At 43.3% G+C, this 25,279-nt stretch overlaps 1 protein-coding gene across 16 annotated transcripts in view; it reads left to right on the forward strand.

The window, feature by feature from the left end:
• Positions 1-25,279, forward strand: part of bcas3 (BCAS3 microtubule associated cell migration factor) — a 474,526-nt gene that overhangs the window by 169,465 nt on the left and 279,782 nt on the right. For all 16 annotated transcript variants that reach the window (XM_088299829.1, XM_088299828.1, XM_088299825.1 and 13 more), the window contains 4 exons: positions 13,329-13,453; positions 15,265-15,430; positions 15,580-15,677; positions 23,787-23,875. In XM_088299829.1, coding sequence (XP_088155955.1) covers positions 13,329-13,453; positions 15,265-15,430; positions 15,580-15,677; positions 23,787-23,875 — 478 coding nt within the window. The remainder of the gene's footprint in view (positions 1-13,328; positions 13,454-15,264; positions 15,431-15,579; positions 15,678-23,786; positions 23,876-25,279) is intronic.

Here is a 25,279-nt window from a genome sequence, read left to right on the forward strand (position 1 = left end):
CCTGCAGTTACGGTCTTTCTTGGATGAACACAATGTAATGGAGGTTTTCCAGTCAAGTTTCAAGAAAATACACAAGACAGAGTGCATGAGTTTTGAATGATATGCTCCTGGCAAACTGCATTGGTTTGACACGGTGGACCACAGTATTTTTCTGGCTTGTTTACAACCCCTGGTGGGTATTAGTGGTAGCACTCTAGAGTGGTTTGGATCCTATTTGACTGATAGGAGCTTTGTGTTCGCCTAGGTTGCTCCGAGTGCCACTTTGACACTTTGTCATATGATGTTCCTCAAGGTTTCGTTTTGGGGCCCTTGGCGTATTTGTTAACATGCTGCCCTTCGGTTTCATCCTACAAAAACATGGAATTTCCTTCCATTGCAATGTCGATGACAGTCAGATCTATGTCCCACTGAGGCAAAAAAAATATGCTTTCTACTTGAGACCACTTCTGTCCTGTGTAGAGGAAATCAAAATCTGCATGTCACTCAATTTCTTGAATTTCAATGAAAAGAATGCAGAAGTTATGGTGTTCGGTCCCAGTGGCCCTTTTACTCTCAACCCTGTTGACCTCGGCCCCCTTGTGTCTTATCTCAAGCCAACAGTCTTGAATTTGGGTTTTAAATAGGACAGTGATTTTAAATTAGATGGGCAAATCACTGCTGTTGTTCGATCCAACTTTTTTCACCTTTGGTAGCTGGTTAAAGTCAAGCCCTTTCTTTCCGAGCAGCAATTAGAAACAGTAATCAATGCCTTCTTTACATCTAGGCTAGATTACTGAAATGCAAGTGCCTCCAACTCGTGCAAAATTCTGCTGCTCGTCTTATAACTGGGGCTCAGAAGACAAATCACGTAACCCCAATCTCGGTCTCTCTTCACTGGCTCCCAGTGCACTTTAGAGTTCGCTTTAAGATACTTAAGTTCGTCTTCAAATTTTTAAATGGCTTTACCCCAGCGTACTTCTCAGAGCTTCCACCCCTATGCACCTGCCTCAAGTCTATGGCAGAAAAATGCTGCTGGAGGTGCCGTGGACTAAGCGCTGCCTCAGGGGGGATTGTGCCTTTTCTGTTGCCGGTCCTTCCCTATGGAATGAGCTCCTATTGAATGTTAGGCAAGCCCCCTTTGTATCCACTATTAAAACTTGTTTGAAGACCCATTTTTATTCTTTAATTTTCGACTCAACATGATACTGTCGCTGTTCTGCTGTTCTCTGGTATCTATTGTGTTTTTTTTGTGTTATAGTTTGTGTTCTAAATTCCTGCTAATTTATATTACACCATATTCGTTACAGCTTCAGCTTTTGTGAAATGCGCTATATAAAGTTGTATAGTATTTCATTGTATTTTAACTTGGGGGGTGAGAACATTAGTTTGGTTGGCAAGTCTGAGCTTCTTAGTTTTTTGTTCATCTTTCTTCACTACGACCCGATTGCAACATTGCAGATTCTGTAATAATTTTCCTGTCAATCTCCTGCTTCTTTCAGATCTACTCTAATTTGAAAATGGGTGAATGAACCAATATGATACTGTAGTGCTGAAACAAAGAGTTTTTGTACTTCTTAAGATACAGACACATTATATTGTCGGAGTGCACTGATCATGGTAGAGGCTAGCTTCTTGTTGCATACTGTCAGGGATGTTTCTGTCAAAACAAGCTGGATAAATGAATCAACCAGCCAAGATTGTCTTTGTCAATCGCGAGTCCTCCAAAGCCCTCAGTGTGAGGAGGCCCAGGAGGAAAAGCTGAAACTTCCTGCTCCCGTGTGGTTTTTATTTGCATCACAGCATAAGCACTTTGAATATGCAACTCATACAGTATGGAAAACTTGAACACTGACTTTATCACACTCGCCCACGCTCTTCCTGTTTATTCTAACAGTCTCAGTTTATAAGACATCTTTTGGTTCACACTTCTGCTAAGTTTGAGCCGGCCGGTTTCCTGTTCTGCCAGCGCAGACACTTCTGCGAATTCTGAACCGCAAAGAGGTACATGTTCACTTGTGACCTTCTGACCTGTAAGCATAGGTTTGAAACTTGATAACATGACAAACTTAAATTTCTTTAACACTTAAAATGTTTAAAAACAAAAAATCAATAAGGACCTTCCTTCTAAGTGTTAGTCAATTTCTAATAAAAGTGTCGCGGTTGCGCGAACCGTGTGTGAGGGAAGGAGGACCCAAGAGCGACAGAGGTGGTAGAGACCGGATTTATTAGGGGATGAGGAGGCGCGGCGAGCCGGGCAGGGAGCGCGGCTGCGGGAGCGTGGGTGGTCGGGCAGGCGTTGGAGCGGCGTGCACCGGGAGACGCTCGCCGGCTGGCGGAGGAGCGGCGGACGCGGCCCGGAAGAAGCAGGTGAGCGGCGAATGGAGGGAAGCGCGGGCGAGACGATCGTCGGGCAGGAACTTGGGAACGGGCGCGGGAAGCTCGGGACCGGACGGGCTCGGGTCGGCTGGAAGGGGGAACAAAGAGCACAGAGGTCAGACTGGCACGAGGGAACAAAGAGTCAGGCGAACGAGCAGCGTGTCGAGACATGGCCAGTACCACGTGAGTAGACGAGATAATCCGGCGTCGAGCTCCTGGCGTGGCTGATCTTTATGCTGCTCGTTGATTGCCGGCAACGAGCTGCAGGTGCGCCGGAGCCGACGCCCACTTTCTCTGGAGGAGGGCCTGGCTGGAAGGATCGCGAACCTGCAAATAATCAGAGACTGCCAAGCCCTCCTCCCCGACCCGAACCGTCACAGTATCCCCCCCCTAACGGACGCTTCCTGGCGTCCTACCCGGCTTGTCCGGGTGGAGCGCGTAGAACTCCCTGAGGGGGGTGTCGTTGAGGAAGAGCTTGCGCGGGATCCAGGAGCGCTCTTCCGGACCGTACCCCTCCCAATCTACGAGATATTGGAACCCCCTGCCACGGCGCCGCACATCCAGGACCTTGGATACGGTGTAAGCCGGGTGGTCGTCTATCATCAGGGGTGGTGGGGGGGCTACAGTCGGAGGGCTCAGTGGGCTAGAGGATACCGGCTTGAGGAGGGAGACATGGAAGGTAGGATGAATCTTGAGGGACTCGGGGAGCTTAAGCCGGACGGAGGACGGGTTGATCATCCTTTCGATGGGGAAGGGACCGATGAAACGGGGAGCCAGCTTACGTGAATCAACCTGGAGGGGGAGGTCGCGTGAGGAGAGCCACACCATCTGGCCGGGCTGGTAGTCCGGAGCTGGGGATCGGCGACGGTCGGCCAGGCGCTTGGTCCTCTGGGCCGCCCGGGTGAGTGCGGCCTTCACCTCGGCCCAGACTCCTCGGATCCGGCGGAGGTGCTCCTCGACCGAGGGAACGGCCACGGCATGCTCCTGGTCCTTGAACAAAGGAGGTTGGTATCCAAAACACGCCATAAAGGGAGACATACCTGTGGCCGAGGTGGAGAGAGAGTTGTGGGCGTATTCGACCCAGGGCAGGGCGTCACTCCAGGAGTCCGGGTTGCGGGCCACCACGCATCGAAGAGCGGCTTCCAGGTCCTGGTTGGCCCGCTCCGTCTGGCCGTTGGATTGCGGGTGGTACCCCGAGGAGAGACTGGCAGTGGCCCCGACCGCCTTGCAGAATTCCCGCCATACCTGGGAGGCGAACTGGGGGCCCCGGTCGGACACGATGTCCTCCGGGATTCCGTGGGGTCGGAAAATGTGTTGGGTGAGGAGCTTGGCTGTTTCCAGTGCGGTGGGCAGCTTGGGAAGGGGGACGTAGTGGACGCACTTGGAAAAGCGATCGATGAGGGTGAGGATGACGGTATGTCCATTGGAAGGAGGGAGACCGGTGACGAAGTCCAGGGCGACGTGGGACCAGGGACGGCTCGGGATGGGCAGTGGCTGGAGGAGACCGGCCGGGACCGCGTGGGAGGCCTTCCCGCGGGCGCAGACGGAGCAGGCCAGCACGAACTCCCGGGTGTCCTTCGCCATCCGGGGCCACCAGAAGCGCTGCTGGAGGAAGCGAAGTGTGCGTGCTACGCCCGGGTGGCAGGTGAGCGAGGATGAGTGCCCCCATTGGAGTACCTGGGACCGTGCTGCGTCGGGGACGAACAGGCGGTCGGAGGGATCTGGGCGCGGGTCGGGTTGTTGCTCCTGGGCCTCTCGGACGACCCGCTCGATGTCCCAGGTGGCCGCTCCCAGGAGGCAGGAAGAGGGTAGGATGGGCTCCGGCGTGTCCGGGCTGGCAGGGGGCGAGAACAGACGTGAGAGGGCGTCCGCCTTACCATTGTTCGAACCGGGTCGGAAGGAGAGGGTGAAATTGAACCGGCTTAGGAACAGGTTCCAGCGCGCCTGGCGGGGGTTCAGTCGTTTGGCGGACTGCAGGTAAGCCAGGTTCTTATGGTCCGTCCAGACCAAGAAGGGGGTCGAGGTACCTTCGAGCCAGTGCCGCCACTCCTGGAGAGCCCATACCACCGCGAGGAGCTCCCGGTTGCCCACGTCATAGTTTCTCTCAGCTGGGGACAGGCGCCTGGAGAAGAATGCACAGGGGTGGATTACCTGGGTACCGGGATCCCGCTGAGAGAGGACGGCCCCCGCCCCGGTATCGGAGGCGTCCACCTCCACGATGAACTGGAGCGAGGGGTCGGGGTGCCGGAGTACCGGGGCGCTGGTGAAGGCCCCCTTGAGGCGAGTGAAGGCCTGGGAATCCGCCTGGGTCCACTGGAACGCGGTGGCTGTGGAGGTAAGTGCGGTGAGTGGACTGGCGACCTTACTATAGTCCCGGATGAAGCGGCGGTAGAAGTTCGCAAATCCGAGGAAGCGTTGGAGCTCCTTCCGGGTGGTGGGCTGGGGCCACTCCGCTACGGCCTGGATCTTGGCCGGGTCGGGACGAAGTTGCCCCCGGGCGATGATGTAGCCCAGGAACGGCACGGATGAGACGTGGAACTCGCATTTTTCGGGTTTCACATACAGCCGATTCTCCAGGAGGCGCTGGAGGACCAGTCGGACATGTCGGCGGTGGTCTGAGAGAGAACGGGAGAAGATGAGAATATCGTCCAGGTATATGAACACGAACCGGTTGAGCATGTCGCGGAAGACGTCCGTCATAAGGGCCTGGAAGACGGCGGGGGCGTTGGTGAGGCCGAAGGGCATCACCAAGTACTCGAAGTGTCCCAGGGGTGTGTTGAACGCCGTCTTCCATTCGTCCCCCTCCCGGATGCGGACCAGATGGTACGCGTTCCGTAAGTCCAGCTTGGAGAACACCTGGGCCTCACACAGGGGTTCAAATGAGGGGTCGATGAGGGGGAGCGAGGACTTGTTCTTTACAGTGATCTGGTTCAGGGGTTTGAAGTCGATGCAGGGGCGGAGCGAGGCATCTTTCTTCTTCACGAAGAAGAACCCCGCTCCCAGGGGGGAAGAAGAGGGACGGATGAGCCCGGCAGCCAGCGACTCGCGGATATATGTCTCCATCGCTTCCTTCTCTGGCCTGGATGGTCACAAAAAGAGCACATGGGATACAAATCAGTGCAAAATTGGTGTATTTCTTTTGTTGAATGTTAGGCTTTACATGGTTATTTTGCTTTAAACATCTTCAAACATAAATACAAATGCTTTCCCTGTATAGTAGGCCTAGGCGATATGGCTGAAAACTATCGTGACGCAAGTGTGTCATATCAGTCGATACCGATGTGTATATATAGAATTATTTTTATTACTATTTTTTTTTTTTACTATTGAAAAACAAAAAGGGAATAGGGCTGAATTCAGATTTGTTTTATTTTAAAATGTAACATTTAACCTTCAAAATGAACTTGAAAAAAAGTCAAACGCACGCCGGCCTCCCTTGTGAAGCGTGTCCGGCGAGAGTGCTTGTTAGCAGCTTAAGTTCTACGTATGCCAGCCTCACTTCTCCGGAGCTCTCGTTTGATGGAGCTACGGGCCGTTTCCTCAAGTCGGCCGGAAACTCGACCTTTCGCCACCCGTTTTTTTGTTTTGTTTTGTTTTGAGTCACGCTTGCTCAGCGGCGCATGTGTAAGCATCAGGTTGTATTTCCTAAATGGGAGGGAGTTTGTGACGAGTTGGGCCGTGATTGGTCGAATCTCCTCCGTTATTTTTTTTTGGATCGATAATTTATGATACTATTTATATTGCTATAAATCAACCAACTATCGCGATACATATCGATATCAAATTATCGTCACCGCCCTACTGTATAGTACAGTCATCATTATTATCACTATCTGCATCATCATTCACTTTAGTGGAGGCCTTATTATTAATGAATATGTAAATGCAGCTGTTAAGCATTCTCATGCATGCTCATGCGCACTGATGCAGTAATGCATGCCGCAATCAAGCATAGGTCATGAAATTAATAAAGTGGGTGGCAGGAAGTTTGGGGCCTTAAGTAATGTTTGAGATCACAAGTTTCAATTCCCACCATACTCGTAAGAAAGAAACCATATGTCCATCTGCTCATTCAGACACCTCTTACTCTGGCACCCAAGTAATCCAAATCTTAACGGCCCGACCCGATTGACTGTGTGGATGAGTGTATGTGACAGAGAGAAAAAGATCCAGTAGCTGTAGTTACATCTGCATGAGCATATCATTTTGGCAGTGTAGCAGAAGAACACACCAGCTGCTTAACCTACATTCTGCATCCAAATTGTGTACAATGTGCTAGCTCCCTCCCCGCAAAATCTCAGATATTTTGCTCTTTTTATGTCAAGATCAATAACAAGGAGTTGGATGAGTTTCGCCAACCCTCCTTAAAATACAGTAAAACATGTTTTGTGATGCAAAATTTGACAGGATTAGTTCTAGCTGAATAGAGCTGTTCAACCAAAACACAGGTGACATAAGTTTATATTGTCATAATGTTTACTGTTGTACCATAGAGATGGAACTTGATATTTTCTTTTGATTAATTGCAATGTCCATTTATCTCAGTAAAAATCAACTTGTTCATTGTGACACAATTCCCATGAGGACAGCTTTAAAATGCCAAATTGTCTGCCTGTGTCAAATTGGGGATTTTGCAAGCAAACAATTGGAAACTCATCCCATCTGCACACAGGAATGATGTTAACACAAATGAAAATCCAAATGGAAAGATTGTCACACACAAAGCATAGCACACTCATGACCAAATCCAGCTGCAGACATTTTGACGCAAATGCAGAAAGAGTTCAGCTAAGTTAATGAGAAAGACAACAGAGAGAGGATGACTGAGCCCTTTTGACCTTATGCAGATGTGCCCTGAGATTACTCTAATACATATATAACTGACAGCCAAACAAGTACTAGAGAAATTGCCTTACAGAGCCCCAGAGAGCTGGGCTGCAAAAAGGGTTTTAAGGCTTGTGCAGCACATGGCAGAAAGGCCAGACTATGTTTTGTAATTCACCTCACTTTCCCATTTTAATGTTCGAGGTTGAGCTGTTATTAGAGGAAATGTTTTCAAAGCTAAACGTGTGAACTCATATTCTTTGTGAATGGGGTCATCACCCTCATGAGACACTCACACACAGTTTTTTTTTAAGTCAGTCCCTACGAGCTTTGTCCCCGTCTCTCCCTGTCAATTATGCACCCAGTCATAGAATATGTTTTAATACAGTCAATATTCGGGTTAAGGTCAAAATTCAGATTTCTGCAAAAATCAGAATAACCCTTTCCCATGAGTGAGCAGACATTTAGTCCCACTTTTGAATAATCCAATTTAAAACGACAATGCAAATAGACTTAATTTCTGCTTGTTACTTTCCAAGTTTCAACACATTATATTCACTCACCACAGGAACAAAGACTGTTTCCTCCTTGCTCCAAAAGTCTGTTTTTAGCAGCATTTGAACTTTGCCATGATTGTTTACCTCTACATGAGTATTTCCAGCGAGATGCATGCCAGATGTATAGACACACGTGTGTGCGTGTCATTTTGGGGCATAGAAAGATTTATATAGAAAACGCCCCACAGAAATCAATTTATTCAAGTTTGGCTCACCATGGCGAGGATGAAACGCTTACAAGTATGTCATGTACGAGAGAAGATTCCAAGTTTCCTTGCGGATAGAGGAAATGCATAAGCAGAACACAAGCCAATGCCTCGATTGTTCTGAGGTAACCTGATCTCGTTCATACGGCCAAATATTCAGGGTGAAAAAAATGGGTCTTTTTGGATTTTTAAACTTTTTCCAAATCGGTTCAAAAAATGACTGAAACTTTAGCAGGTTTATCAAAAGCTTAAGTTGAGTAAACGTTTTTCTCGGTTAATGGGGGCATAACCCGGAAAGTGAAAAACTGTTAAGTAGAGGTTGACATTTTTATTATTATTTTGTTTAATTTTTATTTAAAATTTTCATTGTGGGGAATTTACGCCTCTATTACGGAGTTGTGACCTCCCAACATGGTTCCCAACCTTCTAAATACTTATTACATAACAAATTTCACTTTAAAACTGCAAACTGAAGAATGAATACCAAGTTGTAGGTTGTGAGAGGAATGTGATTTACACCAGCGGATGATTACATCAGAACATTGGATTATAACGTTTTAATTTTATCCTAAAATTGGCTTCCCTTAACTAGAATCACGCGGTGCATTATAGCCAAACGTACAATCCAGGTGGATTAATGCACTTTTAAACACAAAGAGGCACTTTTGCCAGAAGTAATCCATGCTTAACTTTCGCTTTACACAATAACATCATCGATTTTAGTTAAGGTAAGCCGTTTTAAGACAATCTTTAAAAACACATTAACATTTTATTTGTCGTTGGTCGGGGTAGTCCAACTCACAATGGTGTTTATATAAGTAGGACTTTACTAAATGCATCCGTTATACAGACTGTAACTAACCATATTCATATTTTGTGAACAGCAGCGGTGATTTTGTTTATTGTATTTTATTTTCATTTGAAATTTGCATTGAAAGGTTCTACTTCCGGTTTAAGCTATGTGCTTTTATTTTGAATTTGAACTTCCTGTTCACACTTAAGGTAAATTAACGAAGTACGGCAAAAAGTTTCATATTGAGCCTCAGAAAACGGACGTTTATTTTTCTAGCACCCCCTCCGAAGAGGCAAAAGGTGTGTAAACGATGGATATAAGTATTTTGTGTTTGTAAATATTAAGTGTTGAATGTGAAATATGTCAGCTAATTTTATGCGTATGTTTTGAACTGTGTTTCTGCTCTTACGGTGATTCGGTTTTAAGGTTACACGGTTATGGATACATCTTGCTCAAAAATAAACCGCAAAATCATCAGTAAAGTCTCATCCTTGGTTCGGAGGGCATGCTACACAGACCACTGTGCCACTGTGATTGTTTGTCAACTTGCACTCCAGGGGTAAGCCATATAATATATATATATATATATATATATATATATATATATATATATATATATATATATGGACCGTTGCTTGACGTTAACATTGGCAGTTATGAAATAGGTTTGCATGTAAAAATGACATCAGTACTAAAATCCACCCACCTAAAAGACTCTGTAGTGATTTAATGGCTTTTTTAGGATTTACTACAAATTAGCATGCCCCCTTTCATCTGTTTACATCACAGGAGAGAGGAAAGCGTGCTTTTGCTTGCTTTTTCAGTTCTGTTGTCTAAAACGGTGACCGATCACCACCATAATAGCTCTGGAGTGCCCTCTAAAAATAATTTAAAAAAAAATAACCCCAGATATTTGTCTCACCCAGAGCTGTGAAGATTTAGTGGGATATATAACAGCCTCAGACCTACAAAAAATTATCTTGGAGCCATTTGCTCAACTTAACAAGAAGTCCACCATTTTGAATTTTCATTAACGTTTGACATTGTTTTAGAATCAGATATCAGAATCAGAAATCCCTTTATTGTCATTGTACTCAAGTGTGCAACGAGATTAGAGAGCTCCCCTCTCCAGTGCAATACAACAATAATTCGATTCCAAAGAGCTGGTGGTGGATTTTTGCAGGCGCCAGCACTTTCCACCTGCACCAGTTAATATCCAGGGAACAGATGTGTGAGAGTCTCAACTTACAAGTACCTCAGTGTTCATCTGAACGGTAAACTGGACTGGACCGAAAACACAGATGGACTTTAAAGGAAAGGCCAGAGCAAACACTTCCTATTCAAGGGTCGGAGGTCCTTTGGAGTTCAGGGGATACTCCTCAGGAACTTTTTTGATTCGGTGGTTGCATCGGTCATATTCTATGGCAGGCATCACAAATGGCGGACCGCGGTCCGGATCCGGACCGACAGATGGTTCGGACCGGACCCATGACCAATCTATGATGATTTTTTTTTGGGGCGCATTCGCAAACGTTGACACTGCAATTCTAGTTAATACGGAAAAGGCGTCACTGATTTGAGCCAATCAACTCTTTTGTTTACAATCCATTGCCAATTGCGCAGCAGACCGGAAGAGAGTGCTGCTCACAGTATGCCTTGCTAAAAAGTTAGCAAGGTCGATGCGTGTTGTTTTAAATGAATGGACGGAGAAATTTAGTTTCGTTCTGGCTGCAGCCGATTCAAAACCAGTGTGCATCATATGCCCCGAAACCCTCGCAACATTGCGAAGCGCCATTACGAAACAAAGCACCGCCCTTTTGTGCAAAGTTATCCGCTGAAGTTTGAGGTGAGCGCAGGCAAAAACATCAAACTTCGAGTGCCGTATAAAAGATTTTTACATTTTCGTTTATAGCCCAGCGGCATGCAAACGAATGTTCACTAAAAGTATCATGGATTATGGGGAAACATAAAAAAACATTCAGTGATGGCAAAGTTGTGAAGGAGTGCTTAAATGCGATTGCACAAACATTATTTAAAGGAAAACACAAAGCCCAGATGTGTGAAATAATCTACCAAATCCCAATGGCCCTGACTCTGTTCCAACCCAGATTTAAGTCACTGGCAGGGCAGTCACAAACTCATTTTCTCATTAAGAGAAGTTAAAAAAATATTCAAAAGAAAAGCTGGCTTCAAAGCTAATTTTTGTTTAGTTTTTCATGAGGACAGCCATTTTTATTTATTGTGTACTGAACATGTTGACCTATTTTACTTGGATAATTAGGGTTTCCATTTTTTTTAGGCTGATAACTCTTTGATTTAAGAAAAAAAAGGTAAAAGATGTTAACTAAATGCTTAGCACTTGATATATTTCTGCAGGAGATATTTTACTGTTTTTTTCTGGAAGTGGCACCCTTAAGTTCCTGGAGCCTCATTTTCTTGAATGTGAAATAAACGCCTTATATTTGTTTGACTGGCAAAGGTGTTTAATGGGAACATTGCTACATATTTAGTGTATAAGTGCGCTCTGTTGAAAATGACTAAATATTGAAATTATATACAAATGTGAACATAGGCTAGACATTAAGGGAAGTTGGACTTGGTTTCGGACCTTTTAATTGGAAGAAATTTTAGACGTGGACCTCTGTGACTTTTAATTGAATACCTCTGTTCTATGGAGTGGTCTCCTGGCCAGGTGGCATCTCGGGCCAGGACAAAAAAAAGGCTGGACAAACTGGTGAGGAGGGGCAGCTTGGCTTGGGCTGCTCCCAGAACTCGGTAGACTCACTTCTTTATCTCATTCTGGTCGTTTGACTTCTCCTAATTTTTTTTACTATATGGACTACATTTTACGTTACTTACTTTATGTGACTATGTTTTCATGTATGTATGTCATGTCATGTTCGTATATTAAAAAAAACTACATAAAAAATGCATTGTCAAAGAGAGCACACATTTCAACTGGACAATAATATACGTAAAAAATTAAATTAGATCTAATTTTGACATTGATGTTTCGGGTTCCTTCTGGTCGGAAGTGCACGGAACACCTCACCAGGGGGGCCGTCCAAGAGGAATTGTAAATGGACTCCGGTGGCTTTACTCTTAGCCCCTCCTTGATGGCAGAGATTATTGATCTTGCAGAGGAAACTCATTTCAGCCGTTCGTATCTGTGATATTGTTCTTTCAGTATGAGCCACAGTTTGTGACCAAAGGTGAGGGAGGGAACATGGATCGGCCAGTAAATTGAAAGCTTTGCTTTTTTGCAGACCATTACTGCAGACTCTGTAGCAATCCACGTCAATCTCCCACCTCATCTTCAGTCACTCGTGAACAACACCCAAGACACTTGTACTGTAGTCTGCGATCCCAAAACTATAATTCGTTAATTGTGATCACTATCGTACCCCGATTGGCTGGGGGTGGAATGTACCCTGCCTACTGCCCAAATACAGCTGGGAAGAGGCTCCAGCACACCAGTGACACTTGTGAGGAAAAGTGGCTTAAATAATGGATGGATGGATTATGGTACCTATGCAAACAGTAATTATGCAAAAGAACCACAGGTATATATATTTTCTTATTTTCAAGCAGATGTACTTGTGCTCTAAAAAAAATATTGAATATTGTTTCTTTTGCCACATATTTTTATCATTGTTACATTTACCATTGTATATTCAGAAGAACCCAAGAATGTATTTGTCAACAAATCTGAATTATCGTAAAGTGTTTATTCGAGATATTCAATGGACATTGAGAAATTGTAATTTATCAAACTAAACTACTGAACTTACATTTTCATGGTGATGCAATCCATCCATCCATTAACCGCTTCTCCTCACTAGGATCGCGGGTGCTGCTGGAGCCTATCCCAGCTATCTTCGGGCAGTAGGCGAGGGACACCCTGAACTGGTTGCCAGCCAATTGCCGGGCACATAGAAACGAACAACCATCCGCGCTCACACTCATACCTAGGGGCAATTTAGAGTGCTCAATCGACCTGTCATGCATGTTTTTGGGATGTGGGAGGAAACCGAAGTACCCGGAGGAAACCCACGCAAGCAAGGGGAGAACATGCAAACTCCACACAGGAAGGTCGGAGCCGGGATCGAACCCACGACCGTTGGTTCAATCTCTGTGTGACCATCGTGCAAACCAGTCGGGCCACTGTGCCGCCGGTGATGCAATATTTACTGTATTTATTTTCTTCAGGAATTTTTCAAACACCTTGTTCTAACTTTATTTTTAAACAAATTAAACCGAGTGTTTTATTTGCTGCCACCAGTTGAGTGATAAAATCAAGAGTAAATATAATTTAAATATTGGAACAATAATTTGGTGACAACATATTTGTTATTAAATTGCAATGTATGCTATACAATATGATTTTCCATACATGGGCTTGGAACACTTACTAAATTGGGCCTCCTGGACTTTTGGAGTGCTGTATGAGAACATTGAGCACAACAAATGAACGTCATGAGTGTTAATAAATTTTGAAATACACTGCAATAAAACATCAAAAAAGTGCAATCTTTAAGTCTAGGCAGAAATGTTATTGATTTCTCGCTACTATTCTGTGTTTGCCTCCCAAAGAAAAAGTAAGCCACCCCCTCAGATGTCCCCGAGCAAGTCCAGTGGAGGAGAGTTCTGTGTGGCTGCCATCTTTGCCGCTTCACGATCATGGTTCATCACAAAACCCTCAGTGAAAAGAGAAAAAGGTTAGGTTTAATCACAAGCTCACTTAGCAAAAGTGACATGGTGTCTCTTATTTGTAACATGAATAGAAAACATCAAGCTGGTACTGAGCTGTAACATTGGCCTAAAAATCATATATATATTTTTAAACTGCACCGCATTACAAATTATTAGGCCATTGATATTTTCTCAGATTTTACTAAATAGTTAGAACTGCAAATAACAATTAGAATAATTTTCAAGTCATCAACCGCCAGAGTGTAATTTAAATGTATATTTCAGTAAAAATTTTAAATGAATTTAAAATAGCTTTTGAACAAACCTCTCAATGATAGGAGTCTTTTAAAAAAATATTTAAAAATGAAATAATACTATGTTTATCTCAGGTTTTTATGAAATAGCCTTTGTAAAAGGCAATCTTCAATATTTATAAGCTTGTAAGACACTCTCACACAGAGAAAATGTCGTGGAAACACCAAGAAAAAGCACTGAGGAACATCTTGGGCATTTCTGTCAAGTCAAGTCAAGTCAATTTTATCTGTATTGCCCTTAATCACAGACAGGCTCAAAGGGCTTTACATAACCACAATCGACATCCACTGATCTTAACCCCCAGGAGGGCAAGGAAAAACCTAAAACCCCATGAGGGGAAAGGTGAGAAACCTTGAGAAGGGACCACAGATGGTGGAATCCCCCTTCCAGGATGACCAGGCTGCAATGGATGCCAAGTGGGCAACATTGACACATAAAGTGATGCTATACAATGTTAGCTGAGATAATGTGAGAGTCAATCAAATGAAGTGCTGCAGGAATATGACTTCAGTGGAGCGGGTCCTCGTCCAGGGCCGTAATCTCCATGGCAGCACCTCTGAGGATGAACCTTCGATCTTGTACCGGTCAGTTCTGTGGAATATCCCCACATGCTTTCCACCAAAAAATGTCCAGAAAAAGCACATGCTAAATGCATTAAAATCCTTCACCACATGATTCTATTCAACAGGCGGCAGAAAGTTGTGACCATGCCCTTATATGCATTTTCCAACAAGACATATTGAACCTTGCTTTAGACTGGGCACTCTCTGCAATGCGGAAAAAGCTTTGCCGGCACTTCTCATGAACTATCACGTAAATGAAGTGTAGAGGTCCCATCACAATTCTCGTGACACCAAATATGAGGATCCTTGTTGGCCAGTTCTTAAAATGAACCACTGTGGGAAGAGACTCAATGAATAGGCCAATTTGAAGCTTGCAAAGTGTATTTGTTCCAGCAAAGCATGACTGTGTACCAAACTGTATACCAGAGGCTGGAAAAATTTTAAATAATACAGTATGTTTACAAGTACATTAAGCCTAGGAAGAGGAAAATGCCATCTGTATAATGTGAAACTACATTAATAAAAGGTTTATTATAATTACAAGTTAACCGAGTACTCTAATTATAGTAACTATGTGTGCACAGAATCACCACATCCGGCAATGATACACTGCAAGTCGCCCAAAATATCGTTGAAGCTTGAACCCCAGTATAATGGGAAACACATGCACTGTTATACACTGACACGCATGCTGAAGAGCCCATGTACTCCTCTCGACACTTGTAAACCAGAATATGTGTGTGGGTCTGACACACATTGTATATCTTTTCGCATAGTTTTCCTTGAAAGCTCTTTGTGATACAACGCTTGTGAATGCTTAAAAAGTGCCGTATAAATTATAATCAGTTGATTGAAGCATTGCATGATACTTACGTTTGACAGTGATAATTTTCACCAGCTTCTTTACAAGGGCTATAATATGCATTGTATTTGTACATTGTATTTCATCTTGTTTTCAGATCAGTCAAGGCAAACCATTATCGATTCTCTGTACATCATCAGCTGCTATGGTAATTTAGTGGAGCATGTTCTCGAACCTCGGCCAATAAGCACTGCACCAAAGATAAGTGATGACACCACTTTGGAGCTTTGTACTACCCCAAGGGCATGCTGGACTTTAGCAAGGTGAAACCTTTTTTTTCAACACCTTTTTTGACTTACAAAATATGAAATGAGACAGAATGCTAATTTTTTTGTGTGGGGGTGTGTGTGTGTGGGGGGGCGGGGGTGTGTGGGGGTGTGCGTGTGTGTGCGTGTGTCTGTGTTCCTAACAGAACTCCACAATGGAATGAGCTGCAGCCACCCTTTAACACCAACCATCCATTAGTTTTGGCTTCCAATAAGTTGCAGCACTGTCAGTACCTTTTGGCAGGTAAGCCTGATTAAGATGGTATGTTATTATTCTAAATATATCCAGATTGGTATACTGGTACTCGGATTATAAACTTCACTCCAAAATGATTGGAAGAGTGAGGTCTTTTACCGAAAACATTTGGGTTTGACATCAAAGATGCGCGATGAGATCAGAGAATGAAAAATTTGAAAAATGACATAATATTGTCACAAATCTACTTACTTGCTCTGGTGTTTGGTCTTAAATTAGATACAAACTCCGCACAGGAATCGAACCTTGCACATCTCTACTGTGAAAACTAAAACATAGATAATCCATAGGATTTGCAATCAATATTTCAATATTCAACTCTTTGACTCATTCATAAACTAAACACACAGTATAACCAATTACAATAATACAAGTCCATCACACAGCATCACACTCTTGTCTCTCTCAGCAGCGGTCTGACTCCTTCCATCCATTGGCTGAATCGTATATCCTCTACATCTGGATTACCTGACCTAAACCGGAAGTAACTGTCTTCTGAAAATAAATAATTTCACTAAGCTTTAACAGAAAACAATAATGATAAAGGTAGACATGTATATGCAAATACACATACATAACATTTATAAGACTCAACAAATGTTGATTTCTGTTGTAATGACTACCAGTCAAAGATAGTATGAGCGCCAGTGTAGCATAACAGTGTTGTTGTTTGACTTAAATTCAACCGTGTTGAGGGGTGGGTGACGAACAAATCATTCGAACAATTGTTTTTGATGAACTGATTCTAGTAATTCAGTTGACTTGAAAAAACTGTCATGCCAATCACCAAGAAGGAATTGGAAAGCTCTATACTTCATATCAAGGGATTTAATGTTGGTTTTTGAGGTACAGACTTCAACATATTGATGGCTGCATACAGCTGCAACCACCTGCGCTGATGTGACCATTCACATTGGCGCATCAGGTAAGTTACGCGAAAACATTTCTACCTCCTCCCACCTCACATCATCTCCTCCCTCCACTATGAAATTTCTGATGGGATGTGCTAGAATGTAAACGGAGGAGAAAGGAGCGAGGACCTGGGAATTTGCAATAAGAGACATGAGATGAGATAATGGCCAATGCATTACGCTCGGAGCAACCCTGGTATGCAGTGATCCCACATTATATCACGCTACATCTTTCGCGGCTTCGCTGCTTCACGTATTTTTTTTACAGTGGAATTGTGCTCTGTGTAGCGGCCCCTTGAATAAGGACGCAGAGAGTTTCAAACGGGTGTCGATAATCTTTTATCTCTGAAAGCATGTTCAGCATTCTGCACTGTGAAAACTACAGAACAACAGAAAAACACAAATTGTAATAGTAGTCTCTTTCTCATCAATCATGTATTCACAACGCTCCTATCAACTCAATACAAAGGAATGAAGAAATACAAATCAATCAAATTACACCATTTCAATTTACCATCCAACGAATATTTTTTCATTTTTAATATATTTAACATTTTATCCACTCCCGTACCTCATTCCATTCTCCAAGGGCGCTAGTTAACAGTTCCGACAGTCAGCTATCTTGCCTTAGCTTAGGATACACAACGAGATTCTGAGCTAAGTACAATGTAAAATAACAAAAAATTGCAATGTCAATTCTTTCCCAAAACAATCAAATTAATGCTCTATACCCAATGTGTGTTAATATAGATGGCTTTTTTACTGCTTCTCTGTCAACATATGAGCACACGTCTCAAAGTGAAGCAACCCGGAAGTTGAACAACAAAAAAAACAGAGAAGAAGGAATAACACTCTTAAAACGAATGCAGCAATGCCACAAGTTGGCACTGCAGGACCACAAATTCCCATCTCCACAAACAAACCACAACAATGCATCATATCAAATGCATTGTAAAATATAAAAAAGAAAATAAAGCTGACTACTTCGCGGATTTCACCTATCGCGGGTTATTCTTGGAACGTATCCCCCGCGATAAACGAGGGTTCACTGTATATTCACCCCCCCGCACAAGCATGCAAGTCATGTGGTGTGTGTTTCAGTCAATTGTCTGCGAAATGAGAGTCCATCAGTGATTGACTAAGAGGGTCCGTCATTACTGACCTGGTTTAATAACGATTACAGTAAATGACAGATTGACAAACCTTCTGTCTGAATTATTGTACTTTTAACCTAACTTTGCAAATCATAATTGATATTCCTAAGGCTCAACCTATATAGAGCCGAATATACAGTATATACGTATACATTGAACCCCCGCATACACGCGTTTCGACACTTGCAGGTTCACCTTGTTTGCTGATTTATTTATTTATTTTCAATATTTGTAGTTGTAGTATATATATATATATATATATATATATTTTTTTTTTTTAGGTAGCCAAATCAATCTTTAGTGTCACATTTTATTCTGGTTATTTTTAAGAATATATATGTCAATTAAAAATGGATTTTCGTTATCCACGACCTGCCACAGTCTCCATCCTTGTGAATAGCAAGGAGTCCACTGTGCTAGGTGTATGTGTATATGTGTGTGTGCGTGTGTCCATATGTAACAAATGTACCTTTACTTGAACTAAGCATTTATAATGAACAGGACATATCTATATATGGCGGCACGGTGGCCGATTGGTTAGCACGATGGCCTCACAGTGAAACACAGCAGAGGTTGTGGGTTCGAATCTGGCTCCGGCCTTCCTGTGTGGAGTTTGCATGTTCTCCCCGTGCATGCGTGGGTTTCCTCCGGGTACTCCGGTTTCCTCCCACCTTCCAAAGTCATCCATGTCAGGCTGATTGGACACTCTAAATTGCCCCTAGGTATGAGTGTGAGTGCGGATGGTTGTTCGTCTATGTGTGCCCTGCGATTGACTGGCAACCAGTTCAGGGTGGCCCCCGCCTACTGCCCAAAGATAGCTGGGATAGGCTCCAACACCCCCGTGTCCCTAGTGAGGAGAAAATAATACAGATAATGGATGGTTCCCCTCAAGGATGAATGCTGAGCCCTCTCCTGTACGCTCTCTACACCTATGACTGCAGCCCGGCCCATGGAAACATTACCATCGTCAAATTTGCTTACGATACGACAGTGGTCGGTCTGATCTCAAAAGGTGACGAGACAGCTTACAGGGACGAGATCCAGAGACTAACGACTTGGTGTGAGGACAATAAACTGCTGCTCAACACGGCAAAAACGAAGGAGATCGTCATCGACTTCAGGAGGAACAACACTGTGCCACCCCCGCTTTACATCAAAGGCATGTGCGTGGAGAGGGTCCACACATTCAAATTCCTGGGAGTACAGCTCTCCGATGACCTCTCCTGGACACACAACACCACAGCAGTGATAAAGAAGGTCCACTAGCGTCTGCACTTCTTGAGGGTCCTCAGGAAATTCAACCTGGACAAGAAGCTGCTGCTGGCCTTCTACCACTCGTCCATTGAGAGCCTGCTGACATATTGCGTCTCTACCTGGTCCGGCGGCTGCACTGAGGCAGACAGAGTGAGGCTCCAGAGGCTAGTCAAAACAGCGCAGAGGATTATTGGCTGCCCTCTCCCCTCCCTGTCGGACATCTACACCACCCAGTGCCTCAGCAGAGCTCTCAATATCATTAATGACAATACTCACCTGAGCTCACTCCTGCTCGACCTGTTGCACTCTGGCAGGCGCTACAGGTGCATCAAAACAAAGACTAACAGACTGAAAAACAGTTTCTTCCCCGAGAGCCATCTCCATGCTGAACTCTCACACACACCGACCCTTGCCTTGCAAAACAGCGACATAATGTCTTTTTATTTTTCCAGTTTTGTATTTATTTTCTATTTAATTATTTAATCTTTAATTAATCTATTTTATAAAAATATAATTAAATTATTGCTGTATTGCACTGGACCGGGGAGCTCTCTAATCTCGTTGCACATTGAGTACAATGACAATAAAGGGTGTTCTGATTCTGATATCTATATATATACAGCTGTTTTAGATGGTCACTGCATTTTTTGCTTAAAGATCAGGGTCAATAATCAGGTAAGGTAACATCCTTTTAAATATGAAGTTTTCCATCTGAAATGCCACATTGCCACAAATGCAGAACAAACTTGGATGGTCATCTTCAATATAAATCAATCCGTCCCCTGGAATGAGCTTGCCCTATAATTATACACAAAATATGTAATTAGCTTTACAGATGTTCCACGGCAAATGATAGCTGTGCTTACGCCAATCTTTGTTGTCATCTTCACCGTCTGATTCAGATCTAACTCGGAGGATATTTTTTCATGTGTGCTAATATACTCCTCTGTTGTCAGAGTAATGAGGACAAGTTCGAGTGATGTTCACAGGCGTCATATTGCACCATTATGTCTGCCAAAATGGGCAGTGGAACTGAACACATCATGATAATTTTACATTGAATTTGAATCCAATTAGCTGCCAAATAATAGTGATGTTTCTTCATTTTCCAAACGAGTCAAGCGTGAGCAACCAAGGCTAAAATGTACTGTTGGTTTGAAATTAAATTTGTGTACTTCCCACCTTTGTTCTAAGATATTTTTCTACCCCTTGAAGTTTTCTGCCAAATTTTCAGTTGGATTGGTTAAATGGGCTCTGTGCAGTACATTAAGAAAAAAAATCTTAGTCGTCCCTTGGTGGAGCTATATGAGTAACTGAATATTATCATGTAAGAAATGTAAATTATTGTGGCGAAGGAAATACTAATCGCAAACTTTGATGCCCTGTGCCCGTCATATACGAAAACACAAAAAGTGATCTTAGTCTTTACACCAAGTGTGCAACAGAGCACAATACATCAAAAATGATGAGTCTCGTAGTTCTTATAATCAAAATGCTGGTAGTCCTAGTGTTAACTACTTTGTTACAGCTCCAGCTGTTGTGAAATGTGCTATATAAATAAAGTTGTATTGTTTCGTATTATCGAGTAAATTATGATCAGCAAAATGTAGTGTTTTACTTGAGACTCCTGCTATCTGCATATATGGGCAATTTATTTCATGAAACTCTGAGGTACTCTGTGGTATACAAATGAATAAATAATGGCTTCTTGCTTACATATCGGTTTACTAGCATGCAAATGCACGTGTGTGGACAAAAGTCTGCGCATGCTTATGGCCATCCCTCAGTGAAATGTGTCACCCTTGCTACCCACTGAAAAATTTGGGGCTATGTCTCTGGTGTCGAACAGAAAACAATATTTGCTTTATTCACCAAAATGAATGAATGAAGAAGTTTGCGTTTGACCACATTTAGTGATAAACTATAGTTTTTTTTTAGTTGCTACAGTATATTTTATGGTACTTCAGTTGCACTATAACCTTTGTGATTGTGTTTGTGTGTACACGTGTTTGTGCGGGAGAGAGCCTTCAGCATGTAGGTACTCTAAAAGATGGACATCTGACGCAGATATAACCATAAAATTGTTATGCATATGCTCAGCCAAAGTAATTAAAGATTATATGGGATAGGCTCCAGAGCCCCCCGCGACCCTAGTGAGGCAAAGCGGTATAGATAATGAATGGATGAATATATACAATATGCTTTCTCAAGATATTAATCATTTATAGGTTGACATTTTCATGTTTGGGCATAGATTTTAGCTCATTATGAAACAGCTTTTTCATACACCTAAATTTAAATGTGGGCTCAATGAGAGGTCAGGGGTGTTCATCTTGAAACTGAAAGTCACGTGTTGGTGTATGTGCAGCATTCCAAATTATTCTGCAGGTTTCTTTCATATTTTTATAAATAGTCTCTATCCAAATGGGACTCAGCATAATTTTCAAGTCATCAAGTATTGTAGAATCATTGAAATGTTTTAAAACAAACGTCAGAATTATGACAGTATTTGTTACTGTTTTTTTGTTCAAATGCAATTTTCCAAATTATGCACAACAGTTAATTTTATAGGCTGTAAAAAACTGAAAATAGTAAATTCTTCAATTTGCAGCATCATTTAGTTGTATTTGCTGAAAGCAAGATATTTCAATAAAAAACTCTGAAAAGGTCAGTAGCTTTGCAGGTTAATAGTAGGCTGTTATTTTCTACGAGTTTTACACCTGACTTTTTCCCAACTGAATATATACTGCATTCCTGACTGTAGAATGTGTAGGCCTACATAGCAAAGACCAAGTAGGACTTGATTGACAGCTCTTGATCCCTGGTCTCAATGCTCTATATTGGGTGGCCCAATCGGATTAAAATGCATTATGCAGAGAAACTAATAGGATGGGCAGAGGAAGGACCCGGGTCTGGCCGTATCACAGGCTCTGGGATAGAATGATAAAAGGCAACAATGGTGTCACTTCATCTGCACTGTCTCCATAATTGGGATGTTTTATTGGACCACACTTTAAGCTGCATTTTAAGTATGGAAAGTGCTGTATAAATAAAATTTGATTTGATCTGAAGCATATAATTATTTTTTACTATCTTTCCATTAAGCATGTTTTTCAACTTATTTTTGAACTTCTGACGATGACCGCAAGAGTATAGCGCAGAATGCTCAATTAAGTGGGAAAAAAGCAGCCTTTCTGTTAAAGATTTACAGTAGTCTTACATGCTAAGATCTTGAACTAGCTTACGGTATGACAAGTAAAGTATTAACAAGAATTCATGTCATTAGAGGGTGTGGCAAAGGAAGCCATTAAGAAAAAAAAGGGTTTGCATGTTCTCCCAGTGTCTGTGTGGCTTTTCTCTGGGTACTCTGATTCCCTCCCACGTTCCAAAGACGTGCTTCGTTATTTGAACACTGTAAATTGTCCCCAGGTGTGATTGTGAGTCTGAATGGTTGGTTGTCTGTGTGCGGTGGGATCGGCTGGCAAACATTTGAGGGTGTTCCCCGCCTCCTGCACAAAGACAGCTGGGATAGGCTCCAGCACGCCCGCTATCCTCGTGAGGATAAGCGGCTTGGATAATGGATGGATGTTTAGTGTTGCCTGTCCTTTGTTTGTGGAGTTATTTACCGTATTTTCCGGACAATAAGGTGCCCCTATATATAAGACGCAGCAACTATCTTTGGGGAAAAACAAAACAAAACAAAAAGAAAAAAAAAGAGTTTTCTATGTTGTAGAAAATTAGTTGTTTACTGCATGTACAGAACGATTTTGTACTGTGAATGCACATGAAGGTACATAAACGAATTAAGTGCCTTTTAACACGCCAACAACTTTGGCGTGTTAAAACAGAACAGACCCAAGAGAAAAAAAAACATTTATTTACCGTATTTTCTGAATTATAGAGCGTCCCCTCGGCCCCCCAGCACTTCACCATTTCCATATTTTATGGAACAAATGCGACTCAAAATCTAATAAATTATTTTTTTGTACTTACTATTCTACACTACACTACACTACTAATTGTATTATTAATATGAATAATCTCACGAAATATTTTCTTAAATTTATTTACAGAAAACTACAAAAATAATACAATCCCATGTGTAGACATCATCATAACCTTTGTTTAATTTATTTATTTTTTCTTTTGCACCTTTGGCAGAAATTACACGCTCAAGCCTTTTTTCCCATCAGGTCGAATTTCAAATCTCCCTAAAGATGTCATGTGTGTGTCATTATCCACACCGCTTATCCTGTACAGGGTCGCGGCAGGGTGCTGGAGCCTATCCCAGCTGACTACGCGCGAAAGGTGCACTACACCCCGAACAGGTCGCCAGCCAGTCACAGGGCAGACATAGACACCATCACTGAGTGGGAACTGAACCCACGCTGCACGCACACAACTCGGGCCAGTGTACCACTACACCATCAGTGACCTCCCTAAAGATGTTCAATTAAATTTGATTCCTGTCTCTGGCTGAGCAACTCAAGGACACTCACGGTGTCATGTAGCCTCTCCTTTGATATCTTAACTTAGTAAAAACTACCGCCTTATTCTGAGGTCGAGAAAGCATATTATTTGATATAGTTTGACTATATTTTCTGCAAAGCATGAGAAATAAAATACTTGTACAATGAGCATGTTCAGTAAAATGAGTAACGATTGAGTCATTGCTTCGAGCCAACCCTGCATTTACATTGAATATATTTGTTCAGCATTGTATTGAAATGTCCGTTTTGTCAATACACATTTAACATATCGAATGGATTTTTTTTCAGGGATGTTACCAGGAACTCCGAACCAAAAACCAAACCATGAGTCATCACTTGATCGCATTGGGCAGGATGATGAGGAGTGGCTATCTCAGGTCAGGCCACCAGTCTTTACTAACTGAGTGGTGACATTGTGACACCATCAAGTAGGCATAATCGCCTTCATTCATTATGCGGACACCCGGAACATACTTGTTCTTGTCCCAGTCACTGCTTGCTTTGTGTCCTATAAATATTTTATATGAATTTTATTGTATGCTTGAACACATTTACCATCCTTCCTTTGTCGTATGTGATTTGTTTTTAAAGTACATCATTTTTAAATTAATCAAAACTTTGTTCCAAAAACTTTGATTTCCGGTTCCGGCGCCGCGCGAGTGGCTGCCTGTTTACAGCAGCGTGGCTCACTATTGAGCCTTTTTCGTGATCAGCTGTTAGCACTCCATGCTAACCCCGCATCGGCTCCCGGAGCGAGACATGATATACCCCGCGAGCTGAGGAGGAAGAGACAGGGATGTCGTGTGGGGGCTAAACGCCAGGCAAGGAGGAGACGATACCACCCCGTCCTCCCGTCCGTTATTATGGGGAATGTTAGATCCCTCCCCAATAAAATGGACGAGCTAACAGCGCGAACCCGGCACGAGAGGATTGTCCGGGAGGCTAGCTTTCCGGTGTTCACGGAGTCGTGCCGAACAGAGCTAACGCCGGACGCCGTCGTGGAATTTGACGGCTTCCAAATACTACGCGCGGACAGGACACTGGAGAGCGGTAAGAGGAAAGGGGGAGGGCTGGCTGTGTTTGCTAATGATAGATGGTGTAACCCTGTTAAGGATCAACTTTGCAGTCGGGACATTGAGCTGATAGCTGTTAGCATGCGTCCGTTCTATTTACCGCGAGAGTTCAGTCATGTGACCGCGGTGGCGGCGTACGTGCCACCCTCTGCTAACAGTGAGACAGCCTGTGACGTACTGACTGCAGCTGTGAGCAGGCTACAAACACAGCACCCAAATGCCCTGCTCCTTATCTCTGGTGACTTCAATATTGCCTCTCCTTCATCCTCTCTGCCTTCATTCACACAATATGTAACCTGCCACACTAGAGACAATAAAATATTGGACCTTTTCTATGCCAACACCAAGGAGGCGTACACATCACTGCCCCTCCCCCCGCTGGGCAAAGCTGACCAAAACTTGGTTGCTCTCCTGCCTGTGTACAAACCTCTGGTCCGCAGGCAGCCAGCTGTGACACGCACAGTTCAGCGATGGTCCGGAGAAGCCGAGGAGTCCTTAAAGGACTGTTTCAACACAGCTGTGTGGGAGGTATTCAGCGAAGCCCACGGTGAGGACATTAACGGTCTAACAGACACAATTACAGACTATATTAACTTCTGCATGGAGAACACCATTCCCACCAGGACTGAAAGATGTTTCTCCAACAACAAACCCTGGATCACACTGGACATCATTAAAGCTCTCCTGAAGGAGAAAAAGAGGGCTTTT

The sequence above is a fragment of the Idiotropiscis lumnitzeri genome, chromosome 7, assembly GCF_059441095.1.
Source record: "Idiotropiscis lumnitzeri isolate Australia: NSW breed Sydney's pygmy pipehorse chromosome 7, RoL_Ilum_1.0, whole genome shotgun sequence".
Taxonomy (NCBI): Eukaryota; Metazoa; Chordata; class Actinopteri; order Syngnathiformes; family Syngnathidae; genus Idiotropiscis; species Idiotropiscis lumnitzeri.